Genomic DNA, 25541 nt, shown 5'->3' on the forward strand with positions numbered 1-25541 from the left:
CTCTGGAGTGGTAAAAAACCCGCCCAAATAAAACACCTATAAGTACTCTTCTCCTTCAAATTGGTTTGAAGGAGGAGCCCTGAGGAGAGGGCAGCTTCTAACAGAGATAGGGGAGAGAGAGAGTGGTGGAGACAGAAAAGATGTTGGGATGGGGAGAGGTTAAATGACTCAGTTTTGAGAGGAACCTTAGTAGATTAGGGTTAATTAGCATCCCCAGATACATGACACTTCACCTCCTATGATTACACACTGAGAAGAAATGGGTTTTGATTGAAGCCTGAGGTATGAAGGAGAATGCTGGATTACTAGGGTCATAGTATCTAGAACACGACTTAGAGCTGGGAGACACCTTAGAGGTCAGCTCACCCCATCATTTGATCTTACAAAAGAAGAAACTGAAGCCGAGAGAGACTGACTCTCCCAAGGTCACACAGGCAGTTGGGACTGGAATCCAGGTCCCCTTCTGAGGATGCTCGGTCTCCTCCATAGAGGGCAGTGTCTACAAGGCCATGAAGGAATAAAAAGGCCTTTTCAAAGCCAAGGTCATTCTAGTCAATGGGAAGCAAGAAGAAAACCATCCAGGTATCCAGCAAACCAGGGGAAATGGAGAAGTAGCATCAGTCATGAGGAAGGAGATGTTTAGTGAGTGTTAGCTAGAAGGCCTTCTGGCCTCTCACTAGTAGATTATACAATTGGGTCCCCAAGAAGGAGCTATTCACCCCAAATCACACAGTCAGTGAGCAGAAGTGCAGAGCTCATCCCATGCCATGATATCCCACTTACCTAGTGAGAAATCAAGACCAGGAGAGACATGAAGGAGAGAGAGTGAGAAGGGACCAATGAGCTCTGACCCACCCATCCAACCCAGGTCAAGCCCACGGGGTTGCCCTAGGCCTTGACAGCTAATGAATGCAGTAGCTGCAGGTTCTGGGCTAGCGTGGCTGTTTCCACATTGTCTGATCCCAGATCCTCGGCCCCAGATGGGCTCTAGGATCTTCATCTACCCAATGGAGGATTTGGCCGAGATGACCCTCTGAGGTCCTCTGAGACCATATGCCAGGAGGAGGCTTCTCCAAATCCAGCTTTCAGCTTTGGGGTATGTGTGTCTGTGCATGTGCATACATGTGCACACATGTGCATGTATGTATTGTGAGTATGTGCACGTGTATATGTAAATGTGTGGCTAGGGTAGGTATACATATACGTGACTTTGTGCATGAATGTGCATGTATGCATGCGTGTGCATGTAGGGGTGTACATACAATGTGCATGTGTATATGTAGATAGGTGTGTGTATGTGCGTGTGTAGGCAGGGGTGTGTGTGCATGTGTGTATGTAGATAGGTGTGTGTGTGTGTGTCTCCCTCCATGATACCTGGAAGTGTGTCCTTCCATCAACAATCAATCAATGAACTTTTATTAAGCACCTTCAATGTGCCCGGCACTGGGTTCAGAGCAGGTATTCACTAAGTTTTGATTGGTTCACTAGATTTTTAGCTGTGAAGGATGGAAAAGAATTCTGCTTCACGTGGAGGTGAATGCTGCCATGTTTCTCTTCCGTGCAGAGCAGCCGACCTGCCATAGCACAGAGCTTTTCCAACTGTCTGAATCAAAGAGAGGGTTCCCTTTACCTCCCGGATCTCCTTGATCTTGGAGCCTCCTTTGCCAATCAGTGACCCGCACTGGCTGGCTGGGACAACCAACCTTAGTGTTACTGGTGGCTTACTGGTCGCTGTGCTGTTACTCATGGAGTTGATGATGTCCTGGGGATGGGAAGAAGAAAGAAACAAAGGAAGGTTTGATGATGGCCGATCTTGTCCAGAGGCAGCAGAATATAGGTCCGATCGTGGGCCAGAGGAGCCAAGGGGAGCCAGGGGCGTGGCTAAGGATGCAGTGGGAGGAACCACCCACCCCTGAATCTGAAGGACTGCCCAAGGATGCGTGGCCAGGACCCTCCTCCAACACTGTTGGCCCATTTCACACCAAGGAAATACCCTGGAGTGCCCCTTGGGCACCTCACTGGGGCACGAGGGTTCTTGGGTCCATTGACTAATGACAAGCCTTTGTTAAAGGCCTCTTATGTGCCAGGCACAGGGGGCATGAGGCCTAGAGCAGCCTGCAAAGCATCCTTGAAGGCCATGCCAGCAGATCCCAAGCCTGAGGAGGCTCCAGCATGGGTCCTACCCTGCACGCCGTTTCTACCCCCTAAGGACCAGCCAGAGGGGGACAAGGAATGGGAGTATGGTGTGGCCACTGCAGTACAGGGCCCAAGACCCTGAGCTCTGACCTCCCAGGGCCTCAGTTTCCTCATCTGGTCCCAGTCCTAGATCTAGGAGCCTGTGTGTGAGCTGGGCAAGGCTCTTCCCCTTCCTGGGTCTCCTTATCTGAGAAACAAAGGGACTGGACTCAGGGGTCTCCGGAGCCTTCCCAGCTTTTGGCCTGGATCCCGGAGTCCTGGAGATGGTTTCTGGAGGCGCCCAGGAGCTGGGCGGTGCCAGTGGAGAGGACTGTCCACAGCAAAGAAACCTCAGGGGCCTGGGATAGTTTAGGATGATCCCCCGGCTCTGGGGGGTACCTCTCAGCCTGGGCACAGCAAAATTAGCGTGCAAGAGCTGCCTTCATGCCCTGTGGGCCTCCGATGCCTCCAATGTGGAATGCCTCCCGTGTCCTCTCAGACCTTGCAGAGCAGAGACTCAGAGGACTGGAAGGGGGGACCTTAGAGAACCGCTAGCTCTCATTGTGGAGAGGAAGAAACCCAGGTTCAGGGAGGAGAACCTTAAGGTCACACAAGTTATTAGTGGCAGAACTGGGATTTGAACCTAGGGCCTCTGGCCGAAGCCCACTCTTCTCTCCTCGCCTCCACATCAGCTCGGCACTCCCCTCCTCAAGCCAGGGCTATGCGCATTACTCCTGAGGGTTCTTCTCTAGTCAGCTTGAAAGTGAGATGCCCTTTATGTGAGACATAGCTTCGATAATGGGAGAATTGCATTTCTTGAAAAACAGCCCACCACGAAAAGGCTTCATGAGGGGACAACTCCACAGGAAGTCTGAATGACTCCTGTTGGATGGGATCCTGGCTTTCCCTTGGGGACGTGTTAGCACATCTAGGTCATAACAGAGAAAGCCCTGCTCTGGTCCCAGCTGCATCCCCTTGGCTGTGGCCCCGGAGCACAGTGAGCAGTGTCACCCACCAGTGCCACCAAACATTCACCGTGGCACTTTGGGAGTGACAAAAAAGTGGAAGCAAAGTGGGTGGGTCTGGATCGAAGAGCAGAACCAAGTGTCCCGGCTGACCTTGGGGCATGCTCTTGCTCGGTGAGAAACAACACCTATGCTGGCTCCAGAGGGACAGGAGCAGAATCTTGAGTGATGCCATCGAGGGAAGGGTGGAGAACCAGGTGAGCCAGAAAGGGACCCAGAGAACAACCAAGGAGGCACAGCCTCACCCTCTTGGTGCCAAGCTGGCAGACAGTGGTCCGGCAAGATCTCTGGCGCTGTTGGGAGCAGGTTCTCTATTGGCTGGCTTTGTTTAGTATTATGAAGAGCTCAGTGGTGGGGGGGACAGGGGGTTGGCATAGAAACAAAAGGCATTAACGGGGCTTTAAAAACGAACACAAGCCTGAATCCCCTACTCTTTCTACACTGGCAAGCAAGCTGGGTGTCATGAGGGGATTCGCCAGCCAGAACCCCAGGGTCTGCCTGTGTCCTTCCATGAACAGCCTGAGAAGCCTGCACTCGTTCTGTTCATGGGGAGGGGGAGGAGAATGTTCTTACCTCCTCAAACTTGTAGGCGATCATGGCGAAAGCCTTGAAGATGGCATCGGTGGGACCAGTAATGGTCACAATTCTTTCCGGGCAATTTCCTTCAGAGATGTTGATTCTCGCACCGCTCTAGGAGAGGAAATTAAGCAAACCCCAGGGGTCCCATTCAAGAGCTTATTTAGGAATCAGGTCATTCGCTCCCAAAACTTGGTCTGGGGTTGCTTGTGAAAATGAATGAAAAAATATTCGTTCAGGGCTTGCCTGGCAGTGTTCACAAGGGCAGGGGACTCGCTTGCTACCAATTCCCTTTCATAGCAAACAAGGGGAAGGTTCTGCCCAATCCGGCTTGCATGTAGAAAGCTTCCACCCTGCAGAAATGGGATCCCACCCCTGAGATTTAGAAGAAAGAGCAGCCATGCTGGGCACTAAGCTGTGGGTGAGCCGTTTAGAGTAGCTTATTTAATTGTACTGTGCAAAGGGTGTGTGCGTGTGTGTGCTCGTGACTGGATGTATGTGTGAGAGTATCTGTGTAAATGTATATGTGGGTGGGTGCATTGTGTATGTCTGCTGGTACATGTGTGAGTATGTGCATGTGTTTATGTGTGTGAGTATATGTGTATGTGTGGGTGTGTGCATATGCGTGTGTGCACATCAGTGCGTATGTCTGTGTGGATGTGCACATCTCTGTGTGTGTATATGTATGTGACTGAATGTGTATGAGTGGGAGAATGTGTGTGTATGTGTGTATGTGTGTATATGTGTGAATGTGTGCATATCAGTGAGTATGTGAATGTGTGTGTGTGTGTGTGTGTGTGTGTGTGTGTGTGTGTGAAGTGGCCAATCCTAGCTCTCTCTGGATACTCTGAGCCTCCAGGGGTATGAGGAAACTCTTCCTTGTGTCCTCCTCCCTTCTTTCCTATCGATAGGGCAGGGTCTGTGGCCCTCCCCCACACAGCTGATGAAGGACCACGTATGCTGTCCCGGGACACCCCGGAAGGCTACCCTCATTAGTAACCTCTAAGATCACTTAAAAACTGAAGTGGATTGACTCAACTTACCTCCTCACGCATCTTTTTCACCGTTTCTCCTTTCTGAAATGAGAGTTAGAAAACAGAAGAAAACGATGACATTTATGCTTCGGCCTGCTGGACTGTTCTAATATGCCTGGTAGTGGAGGTGGCGGACTACCAGGCTGGGAGAATGCCCCAGGGCCCCCGCTGGCCAGTGGAGCAGGGTGGACTGCACCAGGCAGTGGCTTTGCTCCGCTCCTGTGATTGGAGGAGAGCCAGGCATGGCCTAGGTGCCCCACAGGCACGTCCCCGAGAGCTTGGGTACTGGGGGACATCCCCAGGTTCAACATCCCAGAGTGCAAATCTTACAGGGGCTTATGGCTCTAAAGCTAGAAGAGCAGTAAAGTCCACTGCTCCCATTTTGCAGATGAGGAAACAGGCTGTAAGGACTTAAGTGACTTGTCCACAGTAACCCCGGTGGGAAGGAAGAGTCAAGTTCAAACCAGGCTGCCCCAGCCCCCTCCAAGCGCTTTCCTTATAGCCTTCCCTCCTTAGTGACATGCACCCCCACATCTGCCCCCTTCCCTGGGCTGACTGAGTCTTCTGCGCATTATGCACCCCAAACCCTGAAGGTGGGAGCCCTTCCCGTCTTTCCTCTGGCATGCTCAGGGAAGGGCTGGCAATCAGGGCTGCAAACCGCAAACAAAATTTAGGAATAGATTCGCTCCATTTGTTTGGAGCTGCAAGGTCCCTGAAGGCTGGCCGTGAGTTTTTCGTGTATGCTGTCTATGGCTATACAAGTGGTATTCCCCATGGAGTGCAAGCTCCCTGGGGGCAGGCACTGTTCCCTCGTGCTCTTTAGCACAGTGACTGCTACAGAGCAGGGGCTAAATTAATTCTTGGGATCGATTGATTGTCAGATTTGGAGAAATGTGTGCCTGTGTTTTCCAATGACTTTTTCTGCATGAAAGAGGCATGTATCGAGCACCATCTGCCACGCTGAGAGTCAAGCCCTATGCCACAGCTCCAGAATCTGGGCATCCGTCCGTTGTTATCCCATTGACATTAACACCTTCGCTCGGATTAATTGATCAGATCGTCAGGCCAGTCACCCAGCAGGGAAGTGAGGGGCTGAGGCAGATGGCTGACGTGGGGCTGCCTGAGGGCTAGGCCAGAGCAGGCAGTTCTGGGCACCCCGGAGCTTTGGAAAGATTGGGTGGTGCAGTGGGTAGAGCACCGCTGTTGGAGGCACGAAGAATCCAGCCTCAAAGCTAGTTTTCTGGGCAAGTGACCCTGGGAAAGTCACTTGATTCTATCTCTGCGCCTCCAAGATCTTGTCTATAAGTAAGGGGAGCCAGCCTGATACCCTCAACTCACATCTTGCTGAGAGCTGACAACAACTTCTCCACTGCCAAGCCCCATCATGGGACCCTGGCTCTGATTCAGTAATGGAAGGCGAAATTTGATTCACTGCCAGCCAGTCTGGCCGAACTATCTCCATCTCATAAGGGAGGGGCACCGGCTGATGCCCCCCCCCCTTGCTTTTGCAGGCCCAAGAACTCCTGGCCAGAAAACACAAGGAGGGCAGGGCTGGGTGGCTGGGGTGGGTTGATCTTTTAATTACAATTAATCTTTCTCTTTTTGACTCTACCTTCATACCCTAATTGATACCTCCCCAAGAGCTGGCTCCTATAATAAAAGACAATGAAAAGAGGAGAAAATGTTCAGCAAAACTGACCAGTGGGATGTGCTGCTGTAGGAGGCAGACTAGCATCCTGGGCTCACTGGTCACACTCAATTAGAGGAGGAAGGGCCCTGGGCCGGAGGGGGAGGGGAGGGTGGCTGCCCCTCCTCGCTGCCCTTGCCATCTGCATCCCACCCCCCGAGCTCTGCGGAGGCAAGGATGCTCGTCCTCTGAAACGGCCAGGCAAGACGCCCATGCTCTGAACTGGACGCCTGCGGCCTTGTGTTCTGAGCCAGGCTCAGAGCTGAGCAGGGACTCTGAAGACCCTTGAACCCTTCCAGCCCTGACCCAGAATCCCCTCTGCCACTGACACCCAGGCGGTCCCATTTTCCTTGGAAGATCAGCCACCCCTGCGGCCCCTTCCTCTGAATGCTGGGCGACCCCAGGGCTTCCGCTTTAAGGAGGCTGCCCAGTGCGACTGTGGCCTAGCCTCCATTCCTCTCTGGCCTCCCCCCCTACTCCCCCCCCCCCCCCCCCCCGCCACGCTCTAGACTTCTTCGTGCCTCCCCTCCCCTCCCCCAGGCTTTCAAGCTGCCTGCCTTTCCCAGTTTGAACCGGAGGTCTCCAGGGGCAGGGGCTGTCTTCCTTCTGGCTTGGCTTGGCCCTGCTTACAGGCAGACCTCTAGCGAGGGGAGGCTGACCACCTCTCCCAGCAGCAGCAGCTTGTTCTCCTTTCCAAAAGCCGACATTTTTAGGATTTGTTTTTCTCACCCCCACCCCAAGCCTGAATCTGTTCCCCTCCCCCAATCCTGCCTGCTTCTGCCCTATGAGATCAGGCAGAACAAGCCTCTGTCTTTTTCCTGTGCCGACCCTTCAAGAGACAGCCCATGCCCCTCCTGAGTCTCCTCTTGTGTCCAATACTCTGAACTTCCTTCAAAATGTAATTTTATGGAATAAATGGCTGCCTTTCCCTGTGTCAGCAGCTGACCCGAGTCCTCCCTGTGCTGAGCACCTGGAGTGGGCTCCTGTAACCCTTCTAAGGCAAGCTAAGGTCTCATGAATTAACCTTATTCACTGTAATTTCACACTGCTCTCCCATGTTGAGCTAGTGGGCCACCATGAGCCCCAGATCCTTTTGTTTATTTGTTTGTCTTGTTTTTGTTGGGGTGGAGGGGCAAATTGCCTGGTTATTTATCTGGAAACTTGTACTGTGAAGTCCTTAAAGAGATACCTACCTAAGCATATGATTTTACATTTATCCTGAACAATAAAAAGAATACCGGATTAAGGGTCAGAGAACCTGAATTCTGATCCTAGCTTTTCTACTCACTACCTGAGTGACTTTACATGAGTTACTCTGGGCCTCAGTTTCCTCAATTGTAAAATGAGGTTGAACTCAATAGCCTCTAAGGTTCTTAACCCTATCATCCTGTTGTTGTTCAGTCCTATCTGACTCTTCCTGACCCGGTACTGTCTGTTTCTTGTCAAAGATACTGGAGTGGTTCCACATTTCCTTCTCCAGTAGATTAAGGCAAACAGAGGTAAAGTGACTTGTCCAGAGTCACACAGCTAGTAAGTATCTGAGGCCACATTCGAACTCAGATCTTTCTGACTCCAGGTCCAATGCTTTATCCTCGGCACCACCTAGCTGCCTCCTCTCATCCTAGGATCTTATTATATTTGGCTCAGTGTCCCAGACTGTGGAGTCTTGTTTGCATCCTGATTCTGTGATCCATTGTGTTGAATATCCCTCTCAGCTTTATTCCATCTGCAAATCTTTACCTTTATCTGAGTCATTAAAAATCAACGTTTCAAAAATAGCACTGGGTCAAGCATCGATGCCTGGAGCACTGTACCAGAGTTGCCCGGCCAGGCTGACATTGAACTTGGGGCTGGGCTCTTCAGCCAGCTTTGTATCCACCAAACGCTGCCTCGTTCTGAGCTCCGTTATGACTGAGAGAAGATGAGAACTCAGTTGAGGGTTGAGATCACTGTTTTCCAGTCAAAGATCGGCCCTAGCTTGTCCTGAGAGCAAGGCAAGCCCAAATGGCTCTGACTGAAGCGTGAACAGTTTAGGTTCCCCGTGAGGGAACTGGTGACCAGACATTAATTACCGGGGAGGTTGTCGAATTTCCTCTTTTCTCGTTTGTACAAAGCAAACAGACCAGCGTGGTTGTGATGTGGTCTAAAATGAAGTCAGGCAGGGGAGAGAATTTATTCTGGAGCCACAGGAGGTTCTGGGGCTCTTGGATACAACAGGGCTTGTTACAAAACCAAGGACTATTTTTAGCTGCCATTTTAGACTATCAGTTACGCAACGTGTGCTCGCAATTAATATAATCAGGCATTACCGGATCAGGACGTGTAGAGATAAAGGAAGACATTGCTTGAAATAATTACCTTCCCAATGATGCTTCCAACTTCCTGCAGAAACAGAGAAGACAAAAAAGAAAGAGGCTTCAGACGCCTGGGGCCGGAGCAGAGATGGAGGCTGCTAAGGGAGCCAGGAGCTCCGGGCTGCCTATTCCTCTGGGAGTCGAAATCAGGGGAATGGCTTTCTTTTCCTCTCGCAGTGTTCATCTCTACCCCATCCCCCCTCCCCCCGAAAAAACGAATGCGCGTATTGGCTAAGTAGCTTTTGCTCCCCCAGTTGCCTTTGCACATGGTTTAAGGGGGGCTGTAAACCATGGGGATGCAGGGGGGAGCATCGGGCTGGAGAAGCCTAGCAGCTGACTGTTTTCCAGATGAATCGTTCAGGAGATGCGCTATATATAAGCACGAGCCTTTAGGGAAATGTAGGAGTCAGGGCTGAAAAAGAAATCCCTCTTCCCTCATATTAAGGATAACTCCTCTTGGTTCACATAGCCTTAGAATGAATTGTGTCTTTGGAGAGACTTCTGGGCTCTGCAGCGCAGTACGAGACCACCCCATGCTGCTCAATTCCAAGAACCCAAGGAGCGGAGAGGCCCCTTTCAGCCAGGCTAGAGCCGGGGGACCACTGTCGGACTGATATTAACCAAAAGGCATTGACTTGTCGCCATTTTGTTTTAGATTGGTCGGTGAGTGGGTTTTTCTGTTGGTTTATAGTTTTCTTTTCTTTCTTCTTTCTTACCAAGCCTTAATCACCGAATCGCGTTGCCTCAGACAACTGAGACCTGTGAAAAACGTTTAGCTTAAAAAGCCCAAGGTCTCCCGTTGCATCGGGGCCATCTTCAGTCGTCCTAATCTATATATCTTGCCACTGGACCCAGACGGCTCCGGAGAAGAAAGTGAGGCTCACAGTCCTGCGTCGTTTAAATCAATTCACCGCAAGTCAAGACGCCCCCTTTCTGATGTCATTAGTCCAAGAAGTTCAAACCACAGTCTGTGTATGTTTGCCCTGGGGCAAACCCCAGCCACTTAAGGGAAACTGCGCTTTCTGAAACCTGCTTCATTCTGATAAGCGCCATGATTTTCTTTAATATTGTGGGGATCCCTATGCTCTGCAGCCACAGAATATGGGACTTGTTTTACATAGCCTAAAACCAATGCACTGGGCTCCTTTCGCTTTTATTCAAAGTATCTGTCTAGGGCTCCCTTCAGGGGAAAATATTAGAGATGTTTCTCAATTAGATCTTTACAACATGGCTATGAGATATGGGGCAATACAGCACAATGTGACAAGTCATCTCTGCGCAGGGCATGGCGCTACATCCTGTGTGATTTACCAAGTCTGGATATGACATGACCTTCACCCTCGTGGAGTCAAGAATTAGCAAAGACGGCTGCGCTGCACAACATTATAGAGTTTTTCTTTGTTTGTTTGTTTTTTTTGGTGAGGCAATTGGGGTTAAGTGACTTGCCCAGGGTCACACAGCTAGTAAGTGAGTAAGTGTTAAGTGTCTGAGGCCCGATTTGAACTCAGGTCCTCCTGACTCCAGGGTCGGTGCTCTATCCACTGAGCCACCTAGCTGCCCCATTACAGGTTTTTTTTTTTTTGTTATTTTTAAAAACATAGTTATCAAACAAAGTTCTGGGAGAGGGCTGGGAGGGAAGGTTGTTATCTACTAGGGAGATCACAGAAGGTTTTGTTTCTTTAAAAAAAAAAAGCTTTAAAGACAGACTTCAAGGGATGAGGAGGACCTGAACTGGCGAAGATGGAGAAGGGGGGCATTCTGAGCTTGGGGAAGAGCCCAGGCACTGTAACACGTGCCTGGCAGAAAATTATTGGCATAATTGGCTGGGAAACTGGAATACAAACAAAGGGGTAATTGGTGGGAAGCACAGAGCCGGTGGTGTGGGATGGAGATACCTCTTGGAGTTTTAAGCAAAGGAGTAACAGATAATTTACTATCCTAGCCTCTTGATTTAGAGCTAGACGCAACATCAATTCAATTCTCCACATTTTGCAGATGAGGGAATTGAGGTCCAGAGAGTAAAGTCCCTTGCTCAAAGTCACACAGAAAGTAAGTAGTTGGGGTGGGGTTTGAACCCGCGTTCGTTGACTCCAAAGTCATTGCTATTTCCACCATGTCACATGGCCTTAATTTGTTAGCATGATTACTCCAAAAATCCTATAAAGGGTAAATTGGAGGAGTGAAGAAGAAGTGATGGAAATAACTGGGAGAAGGCTAATGGAGGAGGCTGGTGGGTGGTGATGGTTGAGAGGAAGACATAGATTAAGAAATGTCATGTAGATTGAATCAAGGATTCCTAGTAACTTCTCACATGGGAGAGAGGTGAGGGTGGTGGTGGTGAAGAGCTAAGGATAATACATGGTGGTGAATATGGGAACCTGGGTGAATGAATGGTGATGATCCAGCCAGAAATAGAAATGGTGATGATCTAGCCAGAAATGTCCTCTAGACACAAAGACACATGGGTCTGGAACTTAGAAAGAGAGGTCAGGGCTGGACATAGAGATTCAGGAATCATCTGCAAAGATATGGCAGCTAAAGACATGGAAGTGAATGCGATTGTTAAATGAAGGTGTCCAAGAGGATGGACGTGAGAGCGGATAGTGAGGAAATGAAGGAAACAGACTATTGAAGATAGCAGTGAAGGGGAAGTGGAATAGATGGGACTGACAGGTCAAGAGGAGGCTTAAACAAGGTAGGAGAGTTCTGACCACGTTTGTAGGCAGACGGGCAGATGCTAGAGGAGAGGGAATAGAATCCAACCGGCCTGTTCCACATGAGGGACTGAACATAGTGCTGAAGACACAAAGACAAATTCATTGTGGTTCCTGCCTTCAAGGTCCTTATGTTCTCCACTGAAAGGAAGAGGCAGGAGGGAGGAGGCTCAAGGACAGGAAGGGCAACTAGCCTTGGGGAAAAGCGTGGCTCCCTGTTTCAGAGAAGGGAAGGAGAGGTGATGTTGGGAAAGCCTGACAAATGGAGGTAGAAAGCTCCAGGATTCTCCATGAGGGTAATATCTGAATTCACTTCCAACGTTGAGGTTCTTTGTTTCTCTAAGTCGGAGCAAAGCTATCTCTCTGTAGAGGGGAAGTGGGGATGGAGGGGCAGGGCTACCATTCGTGGCTAAAGAAAAGGAAAAACGTTTGGGAGAGTCGCTATGGGAAAGGAGAAAAGGAGTTGAAAAGAGTAGATTAGGCAGTTGGCAGCACACAGCTACAGTGACACCCCAGGAATCTAGAGTGTTTGGGAGAATAGGAGAATAGGAGCAGAAGTGACCAAACCAGGGGACTATACATGAGTCACCAGTTACCTATTAGACTGGCAATCTAGGTCAGGTAGTGGTGGTGGGGGTGGGTGGGAAATGGGCCAGATGGGAAGCAGGAGAGACCTCAGTCATTGGAGGAACTTAGTTTGAATGAGGGTATGAGAGTCGGGGGGGAGGGAGTTTCAAAGGATGAGGCCAAAGCCCCCAGACAAGTGTCAAATGGACTTCTCTATCCACTGTGCTGATGGAGAGAGGGCGGGACCAGGTAAGGAACTAGGCAACTAGTGATGAGTGAAGTCAGGTCTTCTGGAGCCCCAACAACATGGCCACCCCAATAGGCAAACAGGCCCCCGAGTGTCTGCTCTCTGAACATAAGCAGGCCAGGTTCATGCTTTTTCTTGTTTGGAGACTGCACCTGGTAAGGACATTGTAACGCCCCTGTGAATGGAGATAGTGCGTTTGGAGAGCAAGGGTGAGCTGTTGTTTGATCTTCGTCCCTGAAGAGGACTGTGACATCGGGGTGACATCACAACTTGCAGTGCATTGGATATAAGTGAGGCAGGACTGTGTAAGGTCCCCAACCTCACTCTCTCCTCCAGAGCCATCTGGGTCCAGTGGCAGGATATATCAGGATGATTGGAGATGGCCTGGGATGTTTAAGGCAATTGGGTTAAATGACTTGTCCAGGGTCACACAGCTAGTGTCTGAGGTGAGATTTGAACTTAGGTCCTCCTGACTCCTGGGCCAGTGCTCTCTGCACTGAGCTGCCTAGCTGCCCCGCAAGGATGAATATGCTCTCAGTGGAAGGGTCTGAGCCTTCCCATGTGTTCTAAGGGGAAAGCCCTGGGGCTAACCAGGGCTCCCTGTGCCTTTCTGGTGTTGGGTTTCTGATACACTGGTATTTAGCAAACAGAAAGTCAGCCCTGCTCCCAAGTCCCTTTCCATACCCTTTACCTTTCCATGCATGAGCAGTCGGATGGTCAGGGTCACATTCAGGCCCCCCTCAGAGACTTTGGATTCCATTTCCTGTGGTGGTGCAGGAGTCACTGGGTCAAGGTGTGGAGAAGCCGTCAAGGAAGGACAGAAGGGATCCAAAGGATGCTACCTGCAGAGAGAGAGAGAGCGAAAGCAATGCACACAAGCAGCTCTGAGGCCCAGGAGAGCTCCTGAGGAATCTTTATCCATTCTCCCGTGTCCTCTTGGACACGGCTCCAGCATGACCAACACCAGTCTGCTCTGTGATCGTTTGCTAACAAGATTGTTTGTGGACCTTGCCTTGCTTTTAGGAGTGCCCAAACCTCTCCACTGTGCCTTGTCTTGTCACATCTCACTGCTCAAGCTGGCACAGCCAAAAGGACTGGCCAGCAACCACAGCTGGACCCCAGAGGGAAAGGCTGGAGATCAGAGGTTCTTAACCGCAGGTTCATGGACCACCAGGAAGGCCATGGATTGATTCCAGGGAGTCCATGAACATGGGTGTGAGAGCATTCCATCTTCATTTCAATTTTCCTGGTTTCCTTTATAATCCTATGCATTTTGTTTCCTGCATTTAAAATTGCCAAGGGGGTCCATGACACAAAACAGGTAGATGGTGGAAGGGGAGAGGACAGAGAGGCCTGGAATTCAACTGAGGCAGAGGATCAGACAGAAGGGGTGTGGGCTTGACACCCAAGAAAGGTGGGGCCAAATGCACCAAGTGATCAGCTAAGGGGAGGGCACAGTCTAGGAGCAAATCCCCAGGAAATAGCTTGTCTGTACCTAAGATTGGAAGGACACTTAAACCTTCCTTTGATTTAATTCAACACCACCAGCATTTATTAAGCTCCTCCTGTGGGCCAGTGGGGCAGACCTGAGGCATACAAGCTATAAAATGAAAGTCCCTGGCCTCAGAGAGCTTCCATTATTCTGGGCTGAGACCCTGCCCGGCCTTCCCTTCCCTTTCTCTTGTCCCTGAGCGAGGTCAGCCTGACCAGGGGCAGAAGCCAGTGTGGCCTGTGTTTGAGAAGGGCCACTCCTTCTGTCCTTGCTGAGGGCCCTGCGGGGCTTCAGGGCATCCACACATGAGCCTGGAGGAAACCTTCCAACATCGTCTACAAAATGTAAGTGGTCCTAGTGAAACCAGACACTACTGGTCATCTGTTGGACAGAATGGTCCAAAGTCCAGCAGACACCCCCCCACACGTGCACACACATGCATACTCAGTGTACATGCTCATGAGCACACTGCACACACACGTACACACACGCACACACACATGCACACACAAACCAGACACTACTGGTCATCTGTTGGACAGAATGGTCCAAAGTCCAGCAGACACACACCCACGTGCACACACGTACATACTCAGCATACATGCTCACGAGCATACAGTGCACATGTACACAAACACATGTGCACACAGGCACACACACACACACAGCCTCACACACTCTGCCTCACACATCTCCACATCTCTCCCATCTGTCCCTCTCCTTCCACTTCCACCTTGTCCACCACCTAGGTCAGGCCCTCATCACCCCCAGCCTGCGTGGCTGCCAGAGACTTGGGGCTCCTCAGCGTCTCCTCCTCTGGGCGACTCTCCTCTCTGACCCGTAATTCACACAGATATCTTCCTAAGGCACAGGTGTGACCCTGGCCCTCTTCTGCTCAAAAGCTTTCCATAACTCCCTTTTCCCTCTGAAGTTAGAATACAAACTCTAGGTTCCTTAAGGCCCTTGACAGCCTGGCCCAGCCTCATCTGCACCTGACTCCTTCCTGGATTTCGTGTTTCAGCTAAAAGGTTTCTTAACGTCGGCCCCTCCCAGCCCCTCTGTGTTCATTCACACCAACAGCCTAGGAAGCCCAGATGCCTCATGCTTGCCTCCCCAATACAGGCTGACTTCGAGGCTTAGCCTGAGGCCACCTCCTCTTGGAATCCATGACTCTCTGATCTCACTCTCTCAGTCCCCACCTCCTGAGAGCATTTCCTATGTCCTCAAGCTTTTCTAGGGTGCCTTACTGGGCCCTTCCTTGCTTCTTCACGCCCTCTGTGGTTGAATACTTATCTGAATAGTATAAAGTCAATGCCAAAGAGAACATAAGATCATCCACAGAGCCATAGATCTCAAGCAAAGAGCCCCTCCCCCCATTTAACCCCTCATTTTACATATTGGGAAACTGAGGCCCAGGGAAGAGAAATGAATGGCCCCATGTCACCTAGGGGATATGGGGCAGCAGGAGGATTTGCATGCAGCCCCTCTGACTGCAAGTTCAGTGTTCTGTCCACTGTTTCCCTAGTGCTTCACACAGTGATTCCGTATCAACCAGCAAACATTTATTAAGCACCTGCTGTGTGGCAGATGCCATACAAGTCACAGAGGAGTCAAAGGAGCCATTCCAAATGGTTCAGATGCACAGCCAACATCGTTCCCCTCTGAGGGTCTCGCCCAGACAGAAGCTGCATTTCCCTCCACAGGCGATGGCAAGAGGTGGAGCCAAGATGACAAAGAGAAGCCGGGAAGTTGCCTGAGCTCTCTCCAGTTCCCTTCAGAAGTCACATTAAATCAAGCCTCCAGACAGATTCTGGGGTGACAGGAACCCCCAAAAGACAGATGGAAACAACCTTCCAGCCTAAGATAACTCAGAAGGCCTTTGGAAAGGTCTGTCTCACTTGGGTAAAAGGGGAGTGCAGCCTGGCATAGGCAGTGTCCAGGCAAGTCAGGGGGAGGCTCCTAACCACAGCACAGATCCGCAACCAAGGTCCCCATCCTAGTTCAGCAGGCCAGCTGTGAGGTCTCTGGCCCGGTGCAGCAGACAAACTGCTAGCCCTAGAACCCAGGGCAACTAGACCTGGCCACCCTAGTGCAGTGGACAAAACACCAGCCCTGAGGCTCTTGCACAGAGTGCCGGTGACTGGGCTCCTGGCCCCTAGTGCAGGGAACTTGGGATAGTGCCCTTGGAGCACAGCTCAACTTTAAAAGGAACAAAATAGGCTAAAAATGAGCAAAACCAAAAAGGACCCTCCCTGACCATAGAAAACTACCGTGGTGACAGGGAAGATCAGAAGACAAACTCGAAGAGGACCACAAGGTCAGAATACCAACATGCAAGAAAAAATGGTCCCAGGCCACAAAAGCCTTCTTGGAAGAGCACAGGTAATGACAATTGTGGCTTCTAACGTACTGAGAAGACCAGAGAGAAGGGTCTAATTTTGGCTCTCATCAGCTCTTGGCCAAGTATTTGTGGCGTGTCTACTGTGACAGTCACTGGGGAGAGCAGACAAAGACGAACACGCAAGGTCTCCATCCCCAGGGAGCTTATACCTGAGGAATATTTTAAATGTAGAAGGGCTTGGGGGATAGCCTGGCCCTGTGGTCAGCACTCACTCTCCATCTATTGTTTCCGTGTCTCAGCTGCCTCCACCCTCTCTCTTGGCTGCTCCTGGTATGCCTCGTCTTCCCTCATTAGAGTGGGAAGAAGTCAGGAGAGTCAGAAGCAGTCATGGGGGAGGAAGGAGGGAGCATGGCTGGCCTGGGCACTTCCTCCTGAAGGAGGCTCTGGGAGGAGGAGCTCACCCACTAGCAGAAGGGGCAGCAGGGGTGGAAGGGTTTTCCAGGTGAGAATGCTGCCAGGCACGGTGGAGAAGTCTAGAGAGACTGGAGTGGCTCTGGGAGGGCAGTGAAGGTGTGACCAGGTTTATCCAGCTTTCGGCAAAGCGATGAGCAAAGGCTTGATGCTCTTGTGGAAAATAGAGACAAAGGCTAGAAAATTGTGTGAAGAACAGGTAGAGTTTGTGGACCCAAAGACCCACTGACAATGTCAGCTTGGAAGGAGACCTTCTGTCCAATATCCCAGGCATCTTTGTCCTGGCCCTGTGCCACTTAACATTGTTATTGGTAACTTGGATAAAGGCACACAGACCATGCTTAGTTCTCTGCTGCTGATGCAAACACACAAGGGGACAGAGTTAGGATCCCCAGGGGCTGGACAGACCAGAACTTGGTGCTGAATTAGAAAAAGGTAAAATTTAAAAGAGCTCAATGTAAATTTTTACACTTGTGTTCAAAAAATCAACTTTACAAGTGTGGTCCAGTGACGATATAAGCAGAGATAATAACCAAAGGAAACTGAATGCTGTTTAATTATAATGTCCAACTGGGGCCCAGAAAACCACAGAAAATGTGCCTGGTTCCACTGCAGAAGTAGGAGACTGTTGGTGTGTGGTACTGCAGAGGTGTGGCTGATAACATCAGTTGGTTTACTGAACTCTTTTTTAACCTATATTTTTTAAATAAGAGAAGGCTTGATGAATGTTAGGCCATATTCAGAAATGAGTGTGATGCTGTGTGGAAAGTGCTCAGAAACCTTCCAGTGCAAAAGAAATGTGAATTGTTATCTTCCCCTCTTTTGGGGGAGTTCTGATGAGACCAGCCACTCTTCCATTTAATGTTTAGCAAACTTCGGCACAGCTGCCATCTGTAGGCAAGTCAGCCAGCTTCTGCATGATGGACAGAGCAGTCACCCAGATGGGGCATTTCGAACTAACAAAGTATCTTTCCAAAGCCCGTGTCTGCCAAGTAGCTGACACGCCCCACAGAAGCAAATCAATGCTGTTACCTCCTGACCAAGACTCAATAAAGCCAATAACCACAATCCCACTAATTCGTTATGGACCACTTCCTGTCTAGCACATTAATTCAGACTTCCCACCCTTCCTGGTGAATCGCTCCTGTTTCATTAAAACCCTTTCTTCTTTGTGCTCAGAAAACACAGGGCCCTGGGTCAGCCTGTTATGTAAATGTTTCCGATTGATTGAAAAAGTGGGTCATGTGTGAGGTGAAGGCTCCTGGCCTGGAGAATGATCAGCATTATTAAATTAGGCACGCTTCATGCTCTGGTGAGCAGGAGAGCTGCTCAGGCTATCCCCTCTCTTGGTGCAGGATGGGAAACTCTTCATCCCTGGTGCTCAACTCAGTGGAGAGGACCACTGGAAAAGCATCTAACAGACAGCCCCCATCTCCACCAACTACAATGTAAACCCAGGGCTGGAGACCTTCCTCAGGACAGAGAGAACGCTTGCCTCTCTCAGTCTGTCCAGCAGGAGGAACTCCTGCCCCCTGGATCTGGCTAACAAGGACCCTGTCCTTTACCCCAAAGGACACTCAAAGCCAGTTCTTTGTTGTCTCTGGACACCCTAGAGGCATTCTCTCCATTCAGTTCTGGAGTTAAATAGAGTGGATAAAAGAAGTGGGGAGAGATCTCAAACCACATTTCTGCTCCCTCTCCTCTTTCTAGCTCCTGGGTTCTTTTTCCTTGGAGAGGAGGCCACTGGGAGCTCATAAACAAGCTCCTCGAATCCATTCACTGAGGGGAGGTCCCGAGCCAGAGTCACCCAGAATAAATGGTCACACCAGGTGCCCATCAACTAAAAAGGGGACCAAGAAGACCAACACCTGTGTGTCCCCAGGAAGAGGGTCAGGTGTGGGAAAGCCCCTGGCTCTGGATTCATCCCCTTCCCCAGCAACACTAACCATCCCCTGGTCAAGTCTCCTAAGCTCCCTGGGCCTCAGTTTCCTCTTTTTTACAAGGGCCAGATGAGCCAGAAGATCCCTTCCTGCTCTAGAGTTTAGGAATCTTGGACAGTGTGAGGAAGAAATAGCCTGTTTTTTGAGGTCATGAGAACTCCTGGAGAGACACAAACACTGGGCAGGAAGGCCTTTACAGCTCCCAGTGCCCTAAGGCATGGTAAAGCCCTGACTGTGCTGATATTTATTCCCTGACTCCTCATAATCCTTGATGGTGCCTTCTACCCCCATGGTAGCCCCAGCAGGAGGGTATGGGGTGTAAGGGAGTGAGCTGCTTGTGAGTATCCCTCATACACCCTCCATTCTGTCCCCACTGGCCCACATACGGTGCCCAGCAGAGAACATTCCATCTCCTGTCTCCATACTTTTGTACACCTTGTGCCCCATGCATCTCGGGATGCCCTCCCTACTGGTCGGGGCAGTGGATGAAAGGGGGCGCCGTTAGAGGGGAAGGGAGAGGGAGAGGCTGAGGAAGAAATCCTCAAAGGGATGCCTTTCCCTTGTTCCAGCCCGTCCCCTCCCTGCCCACCTCGCATACACGCATTTCACCATTGGTTTTAGGGCTGACCTGGCTAGGGAGAAAACCCGGAGGTCTGGGCTACAGGGAAGCGTCTGTCTGGAGCTCAGAGAGGGTCCAAGGCCATATACAATATGTGCATCAGTTTGTAGAAGGAGGCCCAGGTTGGCCCGAATGAATCCGCTTCAGCCGTAGGGTTAATGGGACGTGATAGAGCCTTGGGGGCGGCGCCCCCGCGGCGCCTTTCTTGGCTGCGTCAGCCCCTTCTCAGGCAGGCTGACTCGCTCCCCGGGCGGGCGGTGTGAGAGGAGAGTGCACAAGCACAGGGGAGTGAGCGGCTCTAAATAGAATCCAGGCTGCACATCTTAATCATTCTCTCCGACCCAAAGTTAGCTGAAAACAAAGGATTCGGATCCGGGCGTGATGTCTGACTTCTCTTACGCGAGGCTGGCTGGGGAGAAGCCGCGCTCTCATTGGCTCGCTCGCGCTTTGCGCTTGGCTGGGAGCTGAGCCTCCCATTAGGACCTAATCCAAGGCTCTTTGGAGACGGGCCTTATCTCCTGGGAACACGCTATCTCCCGAACGAGCCGGACCCAGGATTATGACGTCAATGCCGCGGCCAGCGGGCACCGGGAACAAAGCGCTCAAGTGCCATGCCACGGTGGGGGGGAGGCCGTCTCTCTTCAGCCTTAGAGACGCAGATAGTGCACGCAGAGAGGCGGCCAGGACACCGTGAACGGGCGTGTCTAGGGATCCGGCGCACGGGTAGACACGTATCACAAAATGAAACGCCCGGTTCCCTTAACTCCTACCTCAAAACCAAGGCGGGGGAGGGGTGTGGGGGGAGGGAAACTTTTGGAGGCCTCTCGTGCCCCCGCCGCCACCTCCCTGGACAGATGCTACTGAAGATGTCCAGGCAGGCTTGGAAGGAGTTGTGAGGGGGCGGGAGAGAGGAAACAAGGAGAAACAGGGAGTCTGGTTTGGGGGTCCCGTGACAGTCCTGATAGGAGCTGGAATACTGAACCAGGGTTCTGGTGATCTAAGTGGAGAGGTCGGGGTGTCTATGAGGAATAGCATGAATAGGAAATCTCCATTCTCGGGAGAAAAGCAATGGGACCTCAGTCCTGGGTCAGAATCAGAACCTTCCCTTCTTACTGACCTGGGCCACATAAAGGAGCCAAAGTGGGGCCAGGGGCCTTTCTGGCCGGCTCCCTATAGGCCCATTCCCATAGCCAGGAGAGGACCTTAAGGGGGGGGGCGGGGTCTAGACCAACACCCGCGGGGCTGAGTGGCCAGTTCAGAAGTCTGTAACTCTTTCCCCCCGTGATTGGCTGACATCACCCTTTGATTTGGCAACACCATTCAAAGCCTAATTTAGGAATTCTGCCTCGCTGACCCCAGGGGCCTCAGCCAACTCCCTGTCCGCCCACCCCCAGGCATCTTTCTCATTTACATTTGATCTATGGAGTGTAAGGGAGGGGCATCTGTGGGAGGGGAGTTAGAACGGGCAGATCCTGTATCTAGGGGACTCACTCATAACAACCATAGAGTAAATGCCCCATTTCCCCCACTTTACGGATCAGAAAACTAAGGCCCAGAAAAGTGGTCACCCCCAGGTATCTCTGGGTTCCCGGGTCATCCTTTGTTCTCATATCATCCTGCCTCTCCTTGCCCCATATCACCTACCTCTCAGGGCTCTTTGAAGGAAATGTGTCCCAGATCCTAATTGCTATTGAAATGTGGGTAACTTTTTTTAGAAATAGATGATACCTCTGCTGACCCAGCACAAGAGTTTTGTCTGCACTTTCACCATTTGGCTCTGAATAGAATTCTAGGGATAGAAACACGAAAAATGTCCTTTTTAATATTACAATGAGATCGAATGCCTTGTATGGCGCCTGCCTTCCCTTTGAAGGAACTCTCCACAGTGCTAATATCCCACACTCTGAATATCCTCCTGGGTCATAGGTTGAATCACTTTGGGAACATGAAGGGGAGAAAGCTGGCTAGAATGTTTCCAGACCATAACTGTTTCTTCCGGGTGGATTCCACAGTTTTCTAGCAAAGGTCCAGTCTGTAGTTGTGACAGGATCTTTCGTTGAAGGCATCAAAAGAAGGTGGAATCAGTCAGAAAACCCCCAACCTCTTTGTTCATCCTGGGACGTGTCTGTGCAGCTACATACATGCCTTTGAAATCTCTGGGATGATGACATTCTTCCGATCCTTGAAGGTTTTCTTTGACGGGCTTCTGCAGCATTAAGCAGATGCCAAGCAAGCCGCCGGCATTGTTTCTGCTTCAACTTGGGGACACTTGTGAAAGTTCACGTTGTCAGGCTTTACTGAAAGAGACCAGTTTCTTCAGCAGCAGCAAACTGTTCAGGGGATAGACTGGGCTCAGAAAGTGATCTGCAAAAGGCAGATTCTCGGACAGCTCCATGATCAGCTCTGACTTCCTTCCTCGGGCTGTGCCTCAGTCGGAAATGTCAAAGCTGCGCAGCACACTGAATTGCTCAGGAGGACTCTTGGCAATCTCACCTTTTCACTAAGATCCAGGAACTGAGACCGTGGGCTCCACATTCACGATAGGGCTGGAAGGAATCCATCTGGCTATTGTAAAGCCTCAGATCTCATAGAATAGGTGACCCAGCCCACTGCTGTGTTCCTGGGCTTGCTCTCTCCAAGTCCTGTTTGGAGGCCCCTTTAAGACAAACACAACCCTTTTCTACCTCTGTTTGTTGACTGGTTGAAATGGGTCGTCCATCTCTACCACAGCTTGGGAGCTGGTAGGGACCCAAGCCCCACATCTTACTGATGAGGAAACTGAGGGCCAGGGAGGGTAAGTGGCTTAGCCCACACCACGGAATTTGGCTGTTTAATACAATGTTCACACCAAAGGAGCCCTCCTTCTAAATCAAAACCAGACAGAGAGAGGTCACCAGCCTCTGCTTGAAGGGCTCCAAGGAGGAGGAAGAGGAGAAGGAGAAAGGGGAGGGAGAGGAGGAAGAAGAGGAGCAGGAGGAGGGGAAGGAGGGAGGAAGAGGAAGACAGCAGGGGGAGGAGTGGAAAGGGAGGAGGAGAAGAGGAAGGAGGGAGAGGAGGAGGAAAAGAGAGAGGAGGAGAAAGACAGCAGGGGGGGGAGGAGCTCATCCTCTCTGGAAGGAGTCTATTCTACTTGAAGACATATCTGATTGAAGGAAGTTTGTCCTGACATTTGGTCCAAATTTCTCTCTTTTCCCTCCCCTCATTGCTCCTGGTTCTGTCCTTTAGGGGCAGACAAACCATGCCTAATCTCACCTCCCCAGCATAGCCCTTTGCCACTTGAGTCCAGTCATCCCAATCTCCCTGAACTTTATTTTCTCTACACTAAACATGACCAGGGCCTCCACAGGCAATAGACTCAAGTACATTCCCCATTCTGATCTCTGTCCTCGGGACACTCTCTAGCTTATTCAAGTCTTTCTTAAGTCAGGGGCTCAAAACTGAACACAGTCATCCAGATGAGGCTGGGGGAGGGCAGAGAACAGTAGAACTCTCACCTCCCTAGTCCTGGATGCTTTCCCCCTCCCTCCTATCATCCTGCTGACTCCTGGTGAACTGGCAGTCCATCCAGCCCTTCAGATTTCCTCGGGCTGCTGTCTATCCAGGGGTCCTCCAGGTTATGGAGGCTGATGAATGAAGTTATTTTTTTTTTTTACCGAAGTACAAGACTTTACATTTATCCCTTCTGAATTGTAACTGACTAGATTCAGGCCAATGTTCCTGCCTGTCAAGGCACTTTAGGATCCTGCCTCTGTTATGCATCATTACCTCTTCCTCCCAGGTATATGTCACCTGCAGACCACTTATGCCTTTCTCTGACTTGTTGATAACAATCTCAGGGAGCCCAAACCAAGCACAGCCCCCCGGGACGTTCCACTGGAGACTTCCTGCCATCCAATCGTAGTTCTGTCCAATTCGTAACTTGCATTTTCTCCAAAAGAATGATAGGGACTATTTTATCATTCTAGACATCACCTAGGCAGGAAAGAGAGCATTGGACTCAGATTTAAGGGGATCTGAAGTCAAATCCTGCCTCAGACATGTACTAGCTGTGAGATTTGGGGCTAGCCTGTAGGCATGTGGTCACTGCTCAATAGTTCAGCCAAACACAACCCTCAGGGAATGCATTCTCTAGCTTCACACTTTGAGCTCTCCTCTGCTGCATGACAATACCATGAGTTTGTAAGTTAAAGCCTTGTCTCGGGAATCTAGACTGTGAGCTCCTTGAGGGCAGGCCTGGGGTTTTCTCTCTCTTTTTGCCCTTCTTCGTCATCTTTCCAATGTTTAACACAGTGCCTGGCACATAGTAGGTATTCATTGAATGTTTGTGGAGTCCCTCTAGTGAAAGAGAGCCCACTACTTCTGAAGGAGGCCTCAAGGAACTTCCTTCCCTCCTACTGGGGGGGACATTGGGTTTATGTTTACATGAATCTAGAGACAAAATAGACATGAAGTGCACATGTGTGTGCACATGCATGTGTGTGTGTATACACTTAGACTAAAAATCCGAGGTCATGATAGGTTTCTTATAGGAGGAAGTACTTGAGTATACTTTTTTCCCAGTGGGAAATAGTGCCTGGCACATTGTAGGCACCTAATAAATGTCTGTTGAATTCTGGACATGAAATGGTCATGTATGACCCAGAAATGAACAAAATTACAAATTAACAAGAACACTTGCTCATATTCTACAACAAAGAAAAATGAACATCTAAGGCATTCATTCCTGAAGGGGATTGTCTATTTAATGTTATAGGCCCAATTTAAACTGAATTAAAGAATATGAATCAGCTGTTGACTGCAGTGAAAATGGGCAGATGTGCTCTACAACTACTTTTCTTTCTATTTTTTTTACAAATCCTAGGAAGTCCCTGACTTATAAACAACAGGAACGCATGCCTGGACCTCCTCCCAAGCAAAGCTGCAGACGCTGTGTGATTAAGAAGAATCAATTAGTCCTGTCAAGTGTCTTGTTAGATGAAGGCTTGGGGCCCATCATGAAGGAAGTTCAGGATTCCAACAAGCAGAGGTAAGGAGGGGATGCATCCAAGGGATGGGGGCAACCCAGAGTCAGGAGATGAAAGGTCGTCTATGGGGAGTGGGAGGGAAAGATGCCCCAAGGTATCATTAGCACTGGCTTCTCCAAGCTCTTCTTGGTCTTAGTAGGTGGTCATCTCTTTTATGGGGCTCTTCTGCTCCACGATTCTCAATGTAGGCAGACAAGGTGGACTCCTAGTCCCCACTTCCCTATTGTCCCCTGTCCCAGCCAGCTGTCTCTAAACTGAAATATGGGGTGTGAGTGGGGCAGGAGCATCCATGAACAGCCCCAAGTGGCACTGCCACACCATTGGCCCTTCCAACAGCAGGAGTGCTGTTGACCGGTACCACCCCTTTTATGCACTCCTGACAGTCATTCCATTTCTCAAAGCCATAGTCAGAGCCATGCCATGATGTGCCATGAGTGCCCGAGTCTTTGGTACTTTCCAATATGGTGAAAAGGGAGACCTTTGGACAAGAAGAACAAGCAATGGTATGACATAAATCATCAGAAAGTACCAGCAGGCCTGACATCAGAGAACACAATTAGTCCAGCTTTATGAATCTGGTCCAAGCCCGTTACAGATATCCCCTAGACTAAACAAGGCCCTAGATCTCCTTGTTCCGCACTTGGGTACTCCCCAATCTCAGCTTTTGCTGGCTCAGTGACTTCCTCTAATAATTCATTTCACAGCAGGGAAGGTTCCATGTGGTCCTGGCCTCAACATGATTAGTTCATCATTTGGTGACTAGCCTTGCATTGGGAGCCCCCTGAACTGACCCAAGCTTATCTTTGGACGATAGACAGACCGACCACCATGTTTACCCCTACTTAATAAGCTCCAGCGGCTTCCTGTTACCTCTGGAATCATATGTAAAATCCTCACCCTTCACTTCCTGGCTCCTGCCTGCCTCTCCAGCCTCACTGGCCATAGATGATGTGCCTACACTGGGCCATGCAGTCCGAATGGTTCCTCCAGTCCTTAACAAACATTTACTGATTGACTAATGGATGACTACACTCATATGTGAAACTTTTTGAGCCTTGTAGGGTTTGCTAAGCTCAAGGGCACAGCCCTGAGTGGTGAGAGTCACCAGCTGCTGTGAGTCACTGGGGGCAGGGCTGTGTGCAAAAATGGAAGGCTGCCCCCCAAATCCATGGAGGAGAGCCTCACCCTTGAGCGCTGACCATCAGAGGGCCAGCGCTTGAGTAACTCAACCTCTGCTGCATCGAGAACTCAGAACCTGGTTTCCATTGGCTTGGG

General features: G+C 50.4%; 1 protein-coding gene across 35 annotated transcripts in view; it reads right to left on the reverse strand.

Moving 5' to 3' along the window:
- The window catches only part of PCBP3 (poly(rC) binding protein 3), a 384627-nt gene that overhangs the window by 64453 nt on the left and 294633 nt on the right, over positions 1 to 25541 (reverse strand). For 34 of the 35 annotated variants that reach the window (XM_044000428.1, XM_044000427.1, XM_044000415.1 and 31 more), the window contains 5 exons: positions 13071 to 13221; positions 8856 to 8879; positions 4820 to 4852; positions 3774 to 3890; positions 1631 to 1762 (listed from right to left, as the gene is read on the reverse strand). In XM_044000428.1, coding sequence (XP_043856363.1) covers positions 1631 to 1762; positions 3774 to 3890; positions 4820 to 4852; positions 8856 to 8879; positions 13071 to 13139 — 375 coding nt within the window. In that variant the 5' untranslated portion in view covers positions 13140 to 13221. Of the gene's footprint in view, positions 1 to 1630; positions 1763 to 3773; positions 3891 to 4819; positions 4853 to 8855; positions 8880 to 13070; positions 13222 to 19251; positions 19839 to 25541 lie in introns of those variants that run through there. The other variant, XM_044000407.1, reaches the window with a different exon arrangement.

The sequence above is a fragment of the Dromiciops gliroides genome, chromosome 4 (genome assembly GCF_019393635.1).
Source record: "Dromiciops gliroides isolate mDroGli1 chromosome 4, mDroGli1.pri, whole genome shotgun sequence".
Lineage (NCBI taxonomy): Eukaryota > Metazoa > Chordata > Mammalia > Microbiotheria > Microbiotheriidae > Dromiciops > Dromiciops gliroides.